The 17,844-nt window shown below is 45.9% G+C and overlaps 1 protein-coding gene across 1 annotated transcript in view; it reads left to right on the top strand.

Annotated features, from left to right (window-relative positions):
* The first annotated feature begins 14,413 nt into the window (after nt 1–14,413).
* Nucleotides 14,414–17,844, top strand: part of YAF2 (YY1 associated factor 2) — a 30,075-nt gene continuing 26,644 nt past the window's right edge. The window contains exons 1-2 of the mRNA XM_068276556.1: nt 14,414–14,710; nt 14,816–14,941. Of these exons, the coding sequence (XP_068132657.1) occupies nt 14,685–14,710; nt 14,816–14,941 (152 nt within the window). The 5' untranslated portion in view covers nt 14,414–14,684. The remainder of the gene's footprint in view (nt 14,711–14,815; nt 14,942–17,844) is intronic.

Raw genomic sequence — 17,844 nt, 5'->3', positions numbered from 1 at the left:
TTTCTCGAGCGCTCTTTTTGCATGTAAAGTAAGAGGTTTGATGCTTTCTCCACTCTATCTAGGAGGGGGAAAAAAACCTAAAACAACCCGTCAGCAGCTGCTCTTTACTCTAGGATATCTTGAACCCTCTTCATCCTTTTTCTTATGCCATTAGCCTAGGATAGAGCTCTCCATCGCGCATATATATATATATATATATATATATATATATATATATATATATATGCTCTTTTAGGCCCCTTTTTCAACAAGTAGCTTTCCACTGCCTATCCTCTGCTCCCATCCACCGGCTGAGTGCTTGCTAGCTCTCAGCACTGGTGGTGGACAGGCGCCATGCCCATCAACAAGAGATGTACTTTGGCTGCAGGGTAATGCCGCGGCGTGTTAAACATGATGCATGCAGTGTTACCAAACGCTGCAATTCGACAAACGAGCAGTTCAGCCGTCCATGGAAAAGAGGCCTTATTGTGTCACTCAAACACAATTACCGTCGAGAGTGGTCTTAGTCTGCCAATCAAGACCACTTCAAAACTAGGCACACACACTGCATGGGAACGACCTGGAAAACCTACTACATGTTGTCTAGGGTGTGGGAACAATGCGGGCAATGAACATACAATGGTGGCACTGGGGAGCTTCTGTAAGTAGGCACGGAGCATTTGCAGGTTAAATTTACTACATGTGGCACTGACTACTTTTACATCACCCTACACCACCTTTAACCCAAACATTTATGGGAAGGACACTGTAGATATAATTTATATGTACATATACCGGTACTGTAAATAAAGATGTATTTATTAGGTGCAAGTAGGCCTACTGGTAACAGCATTTCAGATATTGTCAGTTTACTTACAGAACAGATGCATAAACCTCTGCTTGGCGATATGATGAACATTATAAAGTTTAAATTTCTGTGCATTATCCTTGTCCAAGTTTCTATCTTTATACATCTGTCAACTCTAACTTGTACTATCTTTTATGGCCTGGTACATGGAGAGCTCTGCTGCCAAGCTTGCATGTAATCCTTTTCAAATGATGTAGCCTTACGTGTACATTGGCAGTAATAAAACGGAAAATTGTATACTCACCTAACGGTAATTTTCCTTTCCATGTGCATCCATGGCAGCATACATATGGGTTAAGCCCCACCCCTACCAATTAACAGGACCTTAGCTATAAAAGAAAGTGACCCCTAGCGAGCAGCATTCTCATTGACTAGCCGAACCGGAGAACAGCAAAAAGTCAACAAAAGGAAAGGGAGGGAAATCCGTATGCTGCCATGGATGCACATGGAAAGGAAAATTACCGTTAGGTGAGTATACAATTTTCCGTTTTCCATATGCCTCCATGGCAGCATACATATGGGATTTAACTAGCAGAAAAAGTAAGGGTGGGACAAGACTTGCTGACCAAAAATAATTTCAATTAAGGCTTTAACAGATTCAGAAATAACTTTTTTTCTAAATTAAACTGAAGCGGAGGCTGCTGGATTGACTCTGAAATGGTCAATGAAAGTATGGACAGAGGACCAGTTGGTAGCCTGGTGAATCTTTGCCCGGATAGCGAAAGTGGCACAGGAGACAGCTAAGAGTGCACTGTGATGCTACCCAGAGGGACAAGGTCAAAAACTCTGATAATAGGCTAGCCTTAATAAAAGGCTTTGTTGATTCATTTGAGCCATGAAGAGATCTTTTGAGTTTGATGTTAGCTGGCTCTTTCTCAGACCTGATGGAATTATGAAGAGCTGTTCTGATTTCCTGAAGCTCCCTTGTTACATTCACATAGACTCTAAGTGTTCTTGCAACATCTAGAACAGGGGTGCCCAATAGGTCGATCGCGATCTACCGGTAGGTCGATCGCGATCTACCGGTAGATCGCGACCGCCTGATCGGTAGATCGCGGCCTCTTGGCCGCGTTCCATTGAATTTAGCAGCCAGCAGCTGTATAACGCAGTTTCTGGTGCTGGCCGCTGGAGGAGAGAGCCTGGCCAATCGGGAGGGGAGGAGAGAGCCTGGCCAATCAGGGGAGAGGAGGAGAGAGCCTGGCCAATCAGGGGAGGAGAGGCGCGCAGCCAATCAGGGGAGGAGAGGCGCGCAGCCAATCAGGAGAGGAGAGGCGCGCAGCCAATCAGGGGAAGAGAGGCGCGCAGCCAATCAGGGGAAGAGAGGCGCGCAGCCAATCAGGGGAAGAGAGGCGCGCAGCCAATCAGGGGAGGAGAGACGCGCAGCCAATCGGGACTCGGAGAGGCGGAAAACTTCCGAGTTCCGACTCCACTCACGCTGCCCCCCCCAGAGCCAGGCCTGAATACCTGGACACCACCGCGAGAAGACACCGGCCCTACACCCAGGTAACCTATACTGAAGGGACCTATACCCAGCTAATCTATACTGAAGGGACCTATACCCGACTAACCTATACAGAAGGGACCTATACCCGGCTAACCTATACTGAAGGGACCTATACCCGGCTGACCTATACTGAAGGGACCTATACCCGGCTGACCTATACTGAAGGGACCTATACCTGGCTAACCTATACTGAAGGGACCTATACCTAACTACATGAAACATCGGTAGATCTCCTGGCCTCGGCGAATTTTAAAGTAGCTCGCGAGCCGAAAAAGTGTGGGCACCCCTGATCTAGAACATGCAGATCAGAGGAATTTGTATCCATAAAAGATGGCACTGTCCGATCCTGATTAAAGGGAAGCCCGGAAGTGAAGTGCTGTAGTCTGTAGTGGTCTCAAAACTACTGAGTAGAATGTCAAGAATGAGCCCCTAGATCCTGGAGCTCGGAAACTCTTCTGTCCGAAGAGATAGCGACTAGAGACATAGTTCTTAAGGTTAAGTCTCATCTCCTGCAGTCTTCCGCTGGGTCAAAAAGAGGTTTTGATAGGTAACTGAGAATCTGCGCAGTTCCCACTTTGGAAAAAGGTTGCAATTAGGATGCTTGTTTTTGGTGGCAGCCTTCATAAATTGCACTGTTAGAGGGTGAGAGACCCAGCAGTGATCCATCAAGGCAGAGATAGCAGAAACCTGCACTTTGAGAGTGCGAGCCAATTGTTTTTCTAGGCCAATCTGGAGGAAGCTAAGAATATGTTGTGCTGGTGGAGCCATTGGATCAAAATTATTTACCAGAGCAATTGAAAAAAAATATTTTCCAGTTTGTGGTAGTTTTCCCTGCTTTTAGCAGTGTGTATCAATGATTCTGAGTTAACCAGGTCTCTAAGCTTCCTCCCACAATCCTTAAGCCATTAAATTAAGGGATTGAGGAGACCGATGATAAATTGAGTCCTGGGACAGGGGGTTTGGTCTGACTGGAAGAGGAATAGGAGGTTCCAACTTCAGGCTCCAAATTAGAGGGACTCATGGCTGGCATGGCCAAAATGGACCCACTTCCAGGAGTACCACTTGTTCTAGGAGGAGTCTCCTCAGAATTTTGAAGATAAGTGGAGTTGGAGGAAAAAACAGAGACCATTCAGAAATTTCAGGTGTTGCCAGAGCACCTTGAGCCCTTGAATGTGGGGGCGAATCTCCTCGAGCTGGCATTTAGTTGATGTAGGTTGCCATCAGGTCCACCTACCCAATGGTCACAGATCACTCTGGATATATTTTATTGAGTGGTCACAAGCTATTGCCTCAGTCCCCTTGATTGAGAAAATCTGCCGCAGAGTTCTGAGGCCCTATGAGATAAACTGCCATGATGCTGCAGAGATTGCTCTCTGCACTGGAGATAATATTGCTGACCTCTAACATGAGGAACACTCCTTGTGTCCCTCTGCTACCTGATATCAAAGACTGACGACTCATCCCAGTGATGGCTGAAGGTCTGAAGCACCATATAAGCCACCCTGTGTTTGAGTATATTTGCAGGGATCGATCAGCTTTGTTGTGACTATTTTACCTAGGCTAATACTACCTGTAGACATGTCAAACTATGCTTGCATCTTTACGAGTTATGGGTGAACGATTGGTTAATAGTTGTTGAGCTTGTGTTTAGCCACCACCGCAGACACTCTCATCGTGGGAGTGAGAAGGATGGTCTGAGAGTAACTCTGGTGGTTTCATTGATGGAGAAACCCTAGTTGGAATGGGCAGATGTGCCAGTGAACCCATTTGACCATCTGGATTGTAGATGACGAAGTGCCCAGGAGGTGTATACAACACCTTGATTAATGAATATAGTATGATAATCAGCACTTGCGAACTTTTGGCAGCAATTTTCTCATCTGGTTACTGCATTGGATATAGATTGGAATCTTGCTCCCGGAAAGATTAGGTCCTCAGGAGTGAGGTGGCTTTCCTCGTTTGTTAACCAGCCAAAGACTGACAGTGTTTGAAGAAGAATCTGTTGCTAGCACAGTAGAGCCTTGGGATCTGAGGCTAGCAACAAAAGATTGTCTAAATAGTGATAAAGTCCTAACTTTGCTTTCTCAACTGAGCCACCAGACACACTAGTACCAAAAAAGGTTGTCATGGCTGTGATAATGTCGAGAAGGAGGATGGTTACTGGAGAAGAATGTTACCAACTGCATGGTGGAAAGAAGTTTGAAATAATGAATGTATCTGCCAAGTCTATTGAATATATTCAGTTCTGTAAGGGAATGGCTGGTCCATTCATTTGTTGTAACTCCATCTTGAATGTTTTCAGAAAGATGAAGATTTAGGAATTTCAGATCCAGTACTGAATGCAGATCACCTGACTTCTTTACAATGAAGAGAGGAGAGTAGACTTCCTGAAAGCGCTCCTCTTCTGGAACCAACATAATAGCCATTTTCTGCAGTGAGTCATGAATGTAAAAGAGTAGGTCTCTGTAAAGACAAAGTGACTGAGTGGTGGAGTGAACTTGCACATCCAAGAAAAACCGAACCACTCTGTATCTGTGCCCACTCATCCTTTATTGTTTTTGTCTAGATAATATGGAACTGCTGAAGTCTTGCAGCTACTATCTGGACTTCAGAATGGACAATAGGACTCTGCGCTGACTGCTTTGTGAGCTTATGGAGATTAGCATGTGAAGTTTGCCAATTCCTATGGTCTGGTCTTTCCTTCCGCAATGTCTTCTCTCCTTTGGTATAATACCAGCCTTGGTGACTGTTGGTTGCCAGATCCAACTTGTTACTAAAAAGATTTCTTCCATCAAACAGAATTTTAAACACATTTTGTTGGAAGCTGGGATCAGCAGACTAGATTTTTTTTTTTTTTTTTTACAGGCCAATTCACTGTCATGGCAAAAAGCCTGGCATGTTAAGTGGGCTGGACAAAATCTATAGCCGCTTCCCTAATAAACTTAGAGACAATATTAAAGTTCTCTAAGCTGCCAGGATATAATCAGAATCCTTGTCCACTTCCGTGGCAACTGAACATAGAGCCAGGGCTGGTTTACATGCCCCTCCAGTAGTGGTATACACCATCGTTAAATCTATATCAAGTTTATGGTCTAGGACATCTTAAAAAGTAATCAAGACTTTTAACCTTACATGGCATGCAAGACACATGACTGACATGTCCACCATGGAAGCGAATGCTAGGAATGGAGAATTTTCTTAAAGAAGAAGGATGATGTTTGGAAAGTCTGCTTTTTCAGGAAGTACTTTCTCCTTACCTTTTCCCATTCATCTTTATTTGATCCCTTTCAAGACCGGAAAGGAGAATTATAATTATTTCAGACGTTTCTTAGCCTGGAGAAGGGTTTCCTCTTCCCAGTGAATGGCTTCACAGATGGTTTGGATAAAGGAGAAATAGAAACCAGATATCTGTATGCTCACTCTGATTGGATTCATGCTAAACCATAGATGATTGAGGATATTCAGTATCTTCATTGCTTTGCTGGGAGGATGCTTGGGGACCAAAGAGCCTACATAGGAGTCCATTGATTGTCCCCACAAGCCCAGCAATCTGGGGGGCTATGGTGCATTTAACTGGGACCTGATCCTCCAGTTCCCAGGCAGATTATTTACCTGCTCCTTGAGCAGGATCCTGAGTGATGATATAAAGATCTAAAGCAGGATTTCAAATGATAACAAAGAACAAATGTCCTAGAACTGTGGTGGGAACTTGTCCTCCTTTGTTCCCTTCTTCCTGGGCTTGTATATAAAAAAGTACAGCCCATTTATGGAAGGTGTGCTCACTTTTTTTTGTAGAAAAGCGGGGTCACTTACCTGTATGACTCTTACATATTGACCTTAGAATTATCTGTTTCTGGCACAGTGGGATCAAGAATGCAGTCCAACGTACCGCAAGAGATGAAATAAGTAAGATAAGAGGTACATGAAACGTAGCAGAAAAATAAGAAATCAGATAATACTTTCATGCAAGGAATGCTATGTCATTTATATTGCACATAGTACACAATACTGTTCATATAACTGTTTATAATGAGAATGGCAGATGATAAAATATAGTACATAGTGCTACCAAGATACTTGGAATAACTTACCTCCTCCTGCAGCTTGAGAAGCATTACATAAGAGGGACAGCAAATAATAGTGCCTTTACCTTTAAGCCAGACATAGAGGAAGGTAGTGTTGCAGCCAGCACAGTCCTGTGTGTATCCAGCCTTGTGAGAGGAGGGGAGGAGAGCTCAGCTGTGAGGAGATCTCTGCTGTGTCCAGAGCAGGGATTGGAGAGCAGTTACTGCAAACACTTCCTGGTCTGATGGCTGTGTGTTCCAAGCTGGAATGCACTCTAAGCCATGTGCTTCAGAGTCTTTCACTGTGAGACAGGGGAAGCAGAGAGACGCTGCAGGACCTGGAGAGGCTGAAGTATGCCTCACATGATGGAGCCTGAGCAATCAGCAGACAGAGGAAAAGAAACAGGTGAGAGGGATCACACTGAACACTCAGCAGCACTGAACACCCAGGAGGATAAGCTGAACTATGCACCACTAACCTGTGCAACTGCAGACAGGAAGAAAAAAAGGTGAGAAGGGTCACACTGTGCTCTGCAATCGTATTTAAGTCATGCAGAGCAGCCATGAAGGGGGGAAAAGATCATCTAGATCAAGCTCCCACCATCGCCCCAGATATAAGGTCCCTGAATAATTTGACATTTAGTCATGACAACAGGGCTGCGACCAGGAGAGGCTGAACCTGGCCGGAACGCCGCAGGAATGTCGGCGAGGTAAGAGTAAAATAAAAATAAATAGCGATGAAACACTACGGAACCTGTTCGGAGGTGAGGACAAAAATGAGAATGCTGCTCGCTAGGGGTCACTTTCTTTTATAGCTAAGGTCCTGTTAATTGGTAGGGGTGGGGCTTAACCCATATGTATGCTGCCATGGAGGCATATGGAAATACTGATGTCCTTTCCTGTCAGCCTAAAGAAGCTGGGAGATTGGAGACAGGGTTTCATTAGGTGCAATAGCAGTGCATGACTATGATTAGGGAAGGAGATGCAAATAACTCCAGGTTGATGCAAATGCAGCTGCTGCATTTCATTGGTCTATTTCCAAGCTGCATTACCATGAATTTTACACCAACACTGATTAGAATCCTATGGCAATCCCTTAATAAGTAATGCCAGAAGCCCCACCCCAACTATCAAAATCACCACCTCTAGTAACCAGAAACCCCAGCTCTACATTAGCTTCTTTTGGATAGACCGGAGATTACATCACTTTTGTTTACGACTGTGTGGATTAGATCAAGGGTATCCAACCCCCGGTCCAAGGCCCACTGCTGGTCCCTGGGCTGTTTTGTGCCATGCATGGGTCTGGCCTCTTCTAGCAAAGTCAGTAGGTGCTGCTGTTCCCTCATTACAGTGTCAGCTGTTCTTCCTCATCCTCTGTACAGCATTGCATTGGGAGCAGTACAAGTATGACTCTGAGGCTATGATGAGAGAGCAGCGCCACCTACTGACACTCTGCTGCATGTTGCTCTACTACTGAAAGAAAATAGAAGATGCCAGACCCGTGTTGGTAAGGTTGACTGGGGATACATCTAGCTACCTAACCTGGAAGGGGGACTACATAACACTGGGGGCACATTTAGCTATATGTACTGAGGAGGGGGCTACTTAAAACCAGGGGAATATCTGTGTCTGTGTGAGGTTGTTTTGAGGCCCGATGGTTTTACATGTGCCTGTGCCATAGCCCCATTCCCAGTCCAATTTGCTGAACAATCCCCCCTGGTCCCCAGAAAAATGATTGGACTGGAAATTGGTCTTCCGGGACAAAAAAAAAAAGGTTGGGGATTCCTGGATTAGAGGGATATAATGCTAGGTACACACAATAAAATGTTCTGTCAAATTTACTGTCAGATCGATTATTTCCACCAGGTCCAATCGATTTTTCCATAGAGGTGAGTGGAACATTTATTGGAAATCCTATCGGACTTATCGGAAATAATCGATCTGACAGAAAATCTCAGTGTTTACCTAGCATTAGTCCACAATGGCTAGATCTCTTTATCCAGATGTTCTAGGGAGGTGTTTAGTTTGGTTGTACTTATGTGTAATGCAATTAAAGGCATTTAGAAAAGGTGCATTTATCTTTATCCCGTCTGCACCCCAAAAAAAAGAATAAAATAAGACAGCTATACTCTCACCTCTACCAAACTAGCTCAGTGATATTCCCTGTTAGCAATAAACTGTTACAGCCAGGTTCTGTTATCAGAGCATGCAAACTGAATCAGAAGTTGTAGAGTAAAGCTCCGTCTACACGGAGCGATGTTCCTTATCAATCGAGCCGCTGATGCGGCTCAATTGATAAGATCTGTCAGGTCCGATTTTGCCGCCGCCGCCGATTCCCTGCTCGTTCCCCACGAGGGGACAATGGCAAGGAATCGAGTGGAAGATAAGTGGCGCGGGGACGAGGGCGGATCGAATCCGACGCGCGAGGGGGCTAATCGAGCCGCCGGATCGCCTTGTGTAGACGGGGCTTAAAGCGGAATATTGGAGCATATTTTAAAACGCAAATGCAGCGCTGACAGACCAATCAGTGCTCTGCAGTGTGGCACAGCCCTAATGGTACCCATACACGGTACAATAATAAAGTTTGATTTTCCTGTTTTTAAGACTAAAACGATCGAATTGAATGAAAGTTGAAAATCTTTTTTTCGATCAAAAATCCGATCAGACATGTTGGAAAAATCTTTATTTCCCTGGTGCTTCCATAGCAGCATACGATGGGTTCTGGGCTCCGACCCATAGTATGCTGCCATGGAAATGCACCAGGAATGGAAAATTCCTGTAGTTAAGTATTCATTTTCCTGTATTTCATCTAACGGAATAATCAAACTAAATTATCTGGGAGGATGTGATGGGTGTAGGATAGGGGGAGGGTTAGCTTAAGGAGTATGTATGGGTAGTATGTACTGGCACACACTTTCTATTTTGTTTGGCCAATGTTATCGCCTTCATGTAGTATGAGCAGACTATGTAGGAAAACAAACTACAAGGAGGTGGTAAAATTGGTATGTGATTTGCCAATCAAAATTGAAGGGCCTTTCACACTGGCACGGTGTGGCATTTTACTGCAGCCTAACACTAGGGCAATGAAAGTCTATGGGGCATATCACACTACATGTGTTGCGGCACAAGTAGCTAATGTAATGCGAGTGCAAACTTACATTACCGTGCAACCTCTGCGGCGATGTGTGGCATACTGGAAGTCGTTTAAGGGGCAGCAGTCAAGGGGGCGGGGGGAGGGTTGTGAGGGACTAGAGCCTGTTAACGGACTTAGGTCCACCTAGTATGGAAATAGGATTGTGGGGAAAAAATTGTAGCCTATAATACTGACCCAATTTTGCTGATCTTGTGAGATAAAAAAATAAGTCTATACTAAAATATGAGTCAAAGGATCACAACACAACAGAGTGCAATAGGCATGCGATGCATTACAGTCTATGAAAAGTATGCTTTTGAGCCAGGAGGGTCAATCACTTTGGGATGTGTGAATACCACTCTACATCACTTAAAACTTCTTCCCATTCTTTAGTTGTGAGCGCAGCAGAAGCACACACTCTAAGCCGGTGGTCCTCAAACTAAGGCCCTCAGGCCGAATTTGGCCCCCTGAGGCTTTTTTAGCAGCCCCCCACACACAATGTATTATAGATGCGGTCAGCTACATCTTTAAATATTGATGGTCTGCATATAGAATGAAGCCAGAAAGCAGTAATTCACTGGTTTCCAATCAAGTTCCACATCAGGTGACACTGTTGTCCAATTGGACTGCAGGTTGTCACCTGGGTATACTTCACTGTCTGGTGCACAGACTTCTACATCATATGTATACTCCGGCCCCCCAGCAGTCTGAAGTATGTTGACCCGGCGCTTGACCCAAAACGTTTGGGGACCCCTGCTCTAAGCTATAGATCTAGAATTCAACTGCAGAGATTCCATATGAGTTAGTGATGGGTCGTTAGCGAACGGGCCGGCTCTAAGAGCCGGCTCTTTGCTGCGAACGACAAGAGCCGGTTCTCAGTTTCGAAAGAGCCGATGCCTCAGCCGCCCCACACAGCTCTTATTTGCTGTGTAATAAAGGGCGCTGAGGCATGCTGGGAGATGTAGTCCTCTTGCAGCTTGTAGGAGTGTATGGGGCGGAGCAGAGCAGTAGCAGGAGGGATTGAAACAGTCTGGAGATGGGGGCAGGGCTTTTACTCCGATTCTGAGTGGTGTCTAGTAATATTTAATGAAGAGCCGATTCAGAGCCGTAAGAGCCGGCTCTTTAATGGGAGCAGATTCTCCAAGAAGAGCCGGAATTCCCATCACTAATATGAGTACTGTATAATATATGGTGAACGTTTCTTATCTGGTGGTGCAGCTTTGTAACTTGACTGTTTAAAAAGTATGCTTCACTGCAACTGTAAATGCAGCACAGCATGCTCACATTACATTATGCCGACAGATTCCACACCACCACTAATGTGCTGATGTGAATATCCCATTACAATATCATTACATCACGTTACCAATGCGATTATAATGCCTGAAGCAATACAGCATCTTAGTGTGAATGTAGCCATAGGGATAGTCAATTATTCCTTTTTAAAGCTAATGGGAACTGGGTTAAAAAAAAAAGAAGTCAGATACTCACCTAAGGAGAGGGGGGCTCTGGGTCCTATAGAGCACTCCCTCTCCCGGTGCTGTCCTGGCTCCCCCGTAGCGGTATTCGACCGTTTCGGTCAAATACCGCTGTCTCCTGGCCGAAAAGGAGGCTTCGGAAATGCTTCGGGAGCCCGAGTGCTCCCGAAGACGGGCTGCGATAACACTGTGCAGGCACGCGCGCCCTCTGACGCACTCGCGTGTGCGCCGCCTGTCTTCGGGAGGACTCGGTTCCCGAAGAATTCCGAAGTCCCTTCGGCGTGGGATGAGAACGGAGGAGCCAGCGCAGCACCGGGGCCACCGGGAGAGGGATGGCTCATTAGGACCGAGCCTTCCCTCTCCTTAGGGGAGTATCTGACTTTTATTTATTTTTTTTAAACAGGTTACATTAGCTTTAAAGGAAACCAGAAACGTATTAAAATAAAAGTTTTATACATACCTGGGGCTTCCTCCAGCCCCATGCCACTGTCCTCACCCTTCTCTATCGCTGGTACTGGGTCCCGTAACTTCCTCCAATCGCTTCCAGTCTGCGCAAGAGAAGTGCACCCTCTATGTATCTCTCCAGCACCTGCCAGAGAGATACATAGAGGGCGCACTTCTCTTGCGCAGCCTGCCGCGACTGGAGGAAGTTATAGGACCCGGTACCGGCAATAGAGAAGGCTGAGAACGGCGGCATGGGAGCGATCCGTGCAGATGGGCCTGGAGGAAATCCCTGGTATGTATAAAACTTTTATTTTAAAACGTCTCTGGTACATTCTGGTGGCCATATACAGGTCCTTCTCAAAAAATTTGCATATTGTGATATTATTTTCTGTAATGTACTGATAAACATTAGACTTTCATATATTTTAGATTCATTACACACAACTGAAGTAGTTCAAGCCTTGTATTGTTTTAATATTGATGATTTTGGCATACAGCTCATGAAAACCCAAAATTCCTATCTCAAAAAATTAGCATATTTCATCCGACCAATAAAAGAAAAGTGTTTTTAAAACAAAAAAATCAACCTTCAAATAATTATGTTCAGTTATGCACTCAGTGCTTGGTCGGGAATCCTTTTGCAGAAATGACTGCTTCAATGCGGCGTGGCATGGAGGCAATCAGCCCGTGGCACTGCTCAGGTGTTAGGGAGGCCCAGGATGCTTCGATAGCGGCCTTAAGCTCATCCAGAGTGTTGGGTCTTGCGTCTCTCAACTTTCTCTTCACAATATCCCACAGATTCTCTATGGGGTTCAGGTCAGGAGAGTTGGCAGGCCAATTGAGCACAGTAATACCATGGTCAGTAAACCATTTACCAGTGGTTTTGGCACTGAGCAGGTGCCAGGTCGTGCTGAAAAATGAAATCATCTCCATAAAGCTTTTCAACAGATGGAAGCATGAAGTGCTCCAAAATCTCCTGATAGCTAGCTGCATTGACCCTGCCTTTGATAAAACACAGTGGACCAACACCAGCAGCTGACATGGCACCCCAGACCATCACTGACTGTGGGTACTTGACACTGGACTTCAGGCATTTTGGCATTTCCCTCTCCCCAGTCTTCCTCCAGACTCTGGCACCTTGATTTCCGAATGACATGCAAAAGTTGCTTTCATCCGAAAAAGTACTTTGGACCACTGCGCAACAGTCCAGTGCTGCTTCTCTGTAGCCCAGGTCAGGTGCTTCTGCCGCTGTTTCTGGCTCAAAAGTGGCTTGACCTGGGGAATGCGGCACCTGTAGCCCATTTCCTGCACACGGTGGCTCTGGATGTTTCTACTCCAGACTCAGTACACTGCTTCCGCAGGTCCCCCAAGGTCTGGAATCGGACCTTCTTTGCAATCTTCCTCAGGGTCTGGTCACCTCTTCTTGTTGTGCAGCGGTTTCTGCCACACTTTTTCCTTCCCACAGACTTCCCACTGAGGTGCCTTGATACAGCACTCTGGGAACAGCCTATTCATTCAGAAATTTCTTTCTGTGTCTTACCCTCTTGCTTGAGGGTGTCAATGATGGCCTTCTGGACAGCAGTCAGGTCGGCAGTCTTACCCATGATTGCGGTTTTGAGTAATGAACCAGGCTGGGAGTTTTTAAAAGCCTCAGGAATCTTTTGCAGGTGTTTAGAGTAAGGCCTCTTTTCCGCGAACTGTTTACAGGCAGTGAAATGCATCTCAAACTCTCACAACTGCTTGCTGCTGCCTGGCAACTGCTTGATGAGCACACAGATCAACAGTTTGTGGAAAATAGGCCTTAATTAGTTGATTCAGATGATTAGGTTAATAGCTCGTTTAGAGAACCTTTTCATGATATGCTAATTTTTTGAGATATGAATTTTGGGTTTATGAGCTGTATGCCAAAATCATCAATATTAAAACAATAAAAGGCTTGAACTACCGTACTTCAGTTGTGTGTAATGAATCTAAAATATATGAAAGTCTAATGTTTATCAGTACATTGCAGAAAAGAATGAACTTTATCACAATATGCTAAATTTTTGAGAAGGAACTGTACTTATAGATGGCCACCAGTTCAACCATCAGATAGAGAAGGATCTATTAACTGCTTACACGCAGTACACCAATTTTCAATCGATTTCAGCATTAAATTGAATGAAAATCTGTGGAGCTGCTGCCTGTCTGCCCAGGTCACCCCCATCTTTGCTCATCCAGGTGTTAGTAGTAGAGCTCTCACCTGGTGCTCCTCCTCCTGTGTCTGGTGGCTTTTATCCATGTCGCAGGGCCCCTCCCCGCCATGTGACAAACACTAGGGTCCGGCAGCATACACACCACTCCAGGTTTTGTCACATGATACGGAAAGAAGACGTAGGGAGAAGTCCTGCCGCGCCGGACACGGGAGGAAATGCATCGGTGGGACAGGTAAGTTAGCTCTGCTGCCAACACTCTGCGTCGCCGCTAGTGACGTGCTCCTGACCCGCTGCTGATCAAGCAAAATTTTCCATCTTGCATGACCACCGATTTCAGACAGAAATTGATCGGGCATCGTCTGAACATATGCTGTACGATCACAGTGATCAAATCTGCCAGATATCGATGGGTAAAATTGTCAAGCGTTTAGATACATTTAGAGAAAATTCTAATTCTATGTTTAGATCTCCAGTTATCAGTCAGCAAGATTCAGTTTCTTGTAGATTTCTGTAAAAAGTGTTGAGTTGGATTATCAGAGTACCACCTAATTCAATGAACTGAAATATTTCATCTGCGAATATCCAGCGTAGTAAATCGGCGTATGAATTCCATAATCTTGAAGGCATACGATTTGGGATTCATTCATTTTTTTGTGAAGCTCATCCACTGATAAACTAATGAGGCGGAGGATGTGAGCAGCCCTGCTTTGTGTAATGATGATGATGAGTGCCACCCTTTCCTCCACAGCTCAGGCATCCTGCCATTTCCCGCATAGCTTTCCTCTGACTGAGCGCCGCTTTCCCTCCATGCTGCACAAGCACCCGCTCTCTCCATTAGCAGCAGCCAGATGAGGAGCAGACGCCTCTCCCGCTGTCCGGACTCAGCGATGGGCGCCCTGTGATTGGCCGAACTGGGTCACGTGTGGCGGCGGACAGCTGGCTGCGGCTGTTCGCGGTCGGTGCAGCCGCCTGCTCCCGCCTCAGCGTCCGGGCCTAGGGATCCAGATTTCCGCCGCAGTATGGGAGACAAAAAGAGCCCTACCAGGTGAGCAGTGGCGGAGGGGGCGCTCGCTGTGGAGGGCAGATGGCTGGTGCAGGCCTTGTGTTGTGTGCAGTTCAGTCACGCTGTGTTTGTATCTCTCCCCGCTAGGCCGAAGCGGCAGCCAAAGCCGTCCTCAGACGAAGGCTACTGGGACTGCAGCGTGTGCACCTTCAAGAATAGCGCCGAGGCATTCAAGTGCCTCATGTGTGATGTACGCAAGGGAACCTCCACCCGGTGAGTGTGTGTTCCACCTCTAGCCCTTCACCAGCGCTCCCCTTCTATCGGAGAGCATGCACAGGGGGCACAGCACCAACACATCACCCATCTCTCCTGGGGACACCAGCTATTTTCCCTGTGTAATAATATGTTGAGAAACAATCATATGTCCCTGCTCCGGTGGAGAAAATCATTATCCAAATTAAATTTTTCCTAATTACCAATGGAGGTTCCCCCAAACACACAAAGATGGCTTTGGGTATAGTGGGGCCTTACACAAAAAATTAATGTAGGGTCCAGAACATTCAATACTGTACTAACCGTAAAGATGTTGTGAACTTTGTAATCCCAGATTTGGGAATCCTATGAGAGAGAGATGGGCAAACAGTTTGATTTGTGGGGCACAAAGGGTTCTTTCATTTGATATAGGAATCTGGACCAGTACATGTAGCTGATGTGCCTCTCTACCCAAATACTGGAAGACAAATGCTCTAGTGATGGGTCGTTCGCGAACGAGCCGGCTCTTTGCTGCAAACGACAAGAGCCGGTTCTCAGTTTCAAAAGAGCCGATGCCTCAGCCGCCCCACACAGCCCTGCTTTGGTCTGTAATAAAGGGCGCTGAGGCATGCTGGGAGATGTAGTCCTCCTCTCGCAGCTTGTAGGAGTGTATTGGGTGGAGCAGAGCAGTAGCAGGAGGGATTGCACCAGTCAGAGAAGCAGTCTGGAGTTGTCATGGAGACAGGGGTGGGGCTTTTACTCCGATTCTGAGTGGTGTCTAGTGATATTTAATGAAGAGCCAATTGAGAGCCGTAAGAGCCGGCACTTTAATGGGAGCCGATTCAGAAGAGTTGATTCTCTGAGAAGAGCCGGAATTCCCATCACTAAAATGCTCCCCTAGTATTTGTTCAGCCCCCAGTTCAGGAAACCAGTGAGCACACCCCCATTATTATGCAGTCCTCTCCAGTATAGTTAGCAGATGTGCCCCCAGTATTAAGTAGCCTCTTCTCCAGTATAGGTTGCTAGGGGTGCCCCCAGTATTAGGTAGCCCCCTCCCAGTATAGGTTGCCAGCTATACCTTAGTAGTAATCCCCCTCCCCAGTACAGGTAGCAGATGTGCCCCCAATATTAGGCATCCCCCTTCCACCAGTATGGGTGGCCAGGGGTGTCCCCAATATATAGTAGCTCCCTTACCCAGTATAGGTAGCTGGGTGTCCCCCTTAAGTAGCCCCCTCCACCAGTGTAGGTAGATGTGTCCCCAGTATTGAGTAGGCCCCCTCCCCTATATAGCTAGAAGATGTGCCCCCCCCCCGTATTAAATAGCCCTCTCCCCAGTATAGGTAGCAGATATGCCTCTCCCTTCCTCTCTCTACAGAGTCGGGAGCAAAGCATAATGGAAACCCGCTCTCCTCTTCCACCACCGACCTCCCTTCAGTGCGTGACCAGCATCTTTCCTCTGGCCCCAAAGTGTCGCTCTGTGTGTGTGGTCCACTGGCATGTACTGGGGGCGGGTCACACAATGTTGTGGTAGTCATGGAGATGGAGCGCTGTTCACGCACCTGAAGGGTGGTTGGCGTTGGAAGCTTAAAGTGGACCTGAACTTTTGTACAGAACAGAAGGTAAACACAGAGAAATGCACCCTGTATGTACTTAGAGCGGTCAGCCTGTCTAATTCCCCCTCTTTTGTGACCAATTACAACTCTAATTTGATCTCTCAGCTGTCAGCTGGCTGCCTCAGCAGAGCAGCTAATTTGTAAACTCAGCATGTTAGCCCTATGTCTGCATCCATGAAAGCAGGAAGTAGACACACTGCATATTTATATCAGCTGTAACAAATGTTTTTCTTTAAAGGTTATTCTGCTGTTGCTTAACCGTTTAAGCAGAAAGGAAGATCTAACTTCTTCTGACTGCTTTAAGTTCATTTGTCAACTGAGCCTTGTGTTAACAAATTACACTGCCAATAAAATAAGTGAATGCCTGCAGTTTGTCAAAAAATTGATCAGTCAGGTGGAAGTGTATCACACAGTAGTTTGGGAACTGCTTTTGGAAACCGTAGACTGCAATGTTAAGGTACTGTCGCTTGCAGGCAGGGCTGTGGAGTCGGAGTCGTGAAGTCGGGCAATTTTGGGTGCCTGGAGTCGGAGTCGGGAAAAAATGCACCGACTCCTAATGAATTTGTAACTGTAATCAAAATAGAAAATATGATAATAGTCATTAAAAATAATGTATATATACAGTAATAGCTGTGCTTAGTCCACAGAAATGAAATAAACCAATCAAAATTAGTTACTTGTGCTGCTTCAATAAAGCAGTCCCCGTATTTTTAAGGTCAGATATACATATCTAATTGTGACTGTATATATGATGTGTACACAGGAATCTCTTATATATGTTACGGCCAGAACCCAAAGTTTGGCCACTTCTAGTTCTGGCCGGCCACTTCGGGTTCTGGCCGGCCAATGCGCGAAGTGGCCGCTGCGCTGCGGCCAACGTTGGAAATGGAATGATTCCTCTGACATTAATGTATCTTCTGGCCGCAGCGCAGCGGCCAAACGTAGAACAACTTAGTTCATTTAAAGAGAATCTGTATTGTTAAAATCACACAAAAGTAAACATACCAGTGCGTTAGGGGACATCTCCTATTACCCTCTGTCACAATTTCGCCGCTCCCCGCCGCATTAAAAGTGGTTAAAAACAGTTTTAAAAAGTTTGTTTATAAACAAACAAAATGGCCACCAAAACAGGAAGTAGGATGATGTAGAGTATGTCCACACATAGAAAATACATCCATACACAAGCTGGCTGTATACAGCCATTCTTTTGAATCTCAAGAGATCATTTGTGTGTTTCTTTCCCCCTGCAGCTATCTTCCACTGAAGTGTCAGGCTATTTCTTCCTGCAGAGTGCAGACAGCTGTGCCTGTA

This window comes from Hyperolius riggenbachi, chromosome 3 (genome assembly GCF_040937935.1).
Source record: "Hyperolius riggenbachi isolate aHypRig1 chromosome 3, aHypRig1.pri, whole genome shotgun sequence".
NCBI lineage: Eukaryota > Metazoa > Chordata > Amphibia > Anura > Hyperoliidae > Hyperolius > Hyperolius riggenbachi.
Note: the sequence above shows the minus strand (reverse complement) of the source record. Positions and strands in the feature narration are given on the sequence as shown.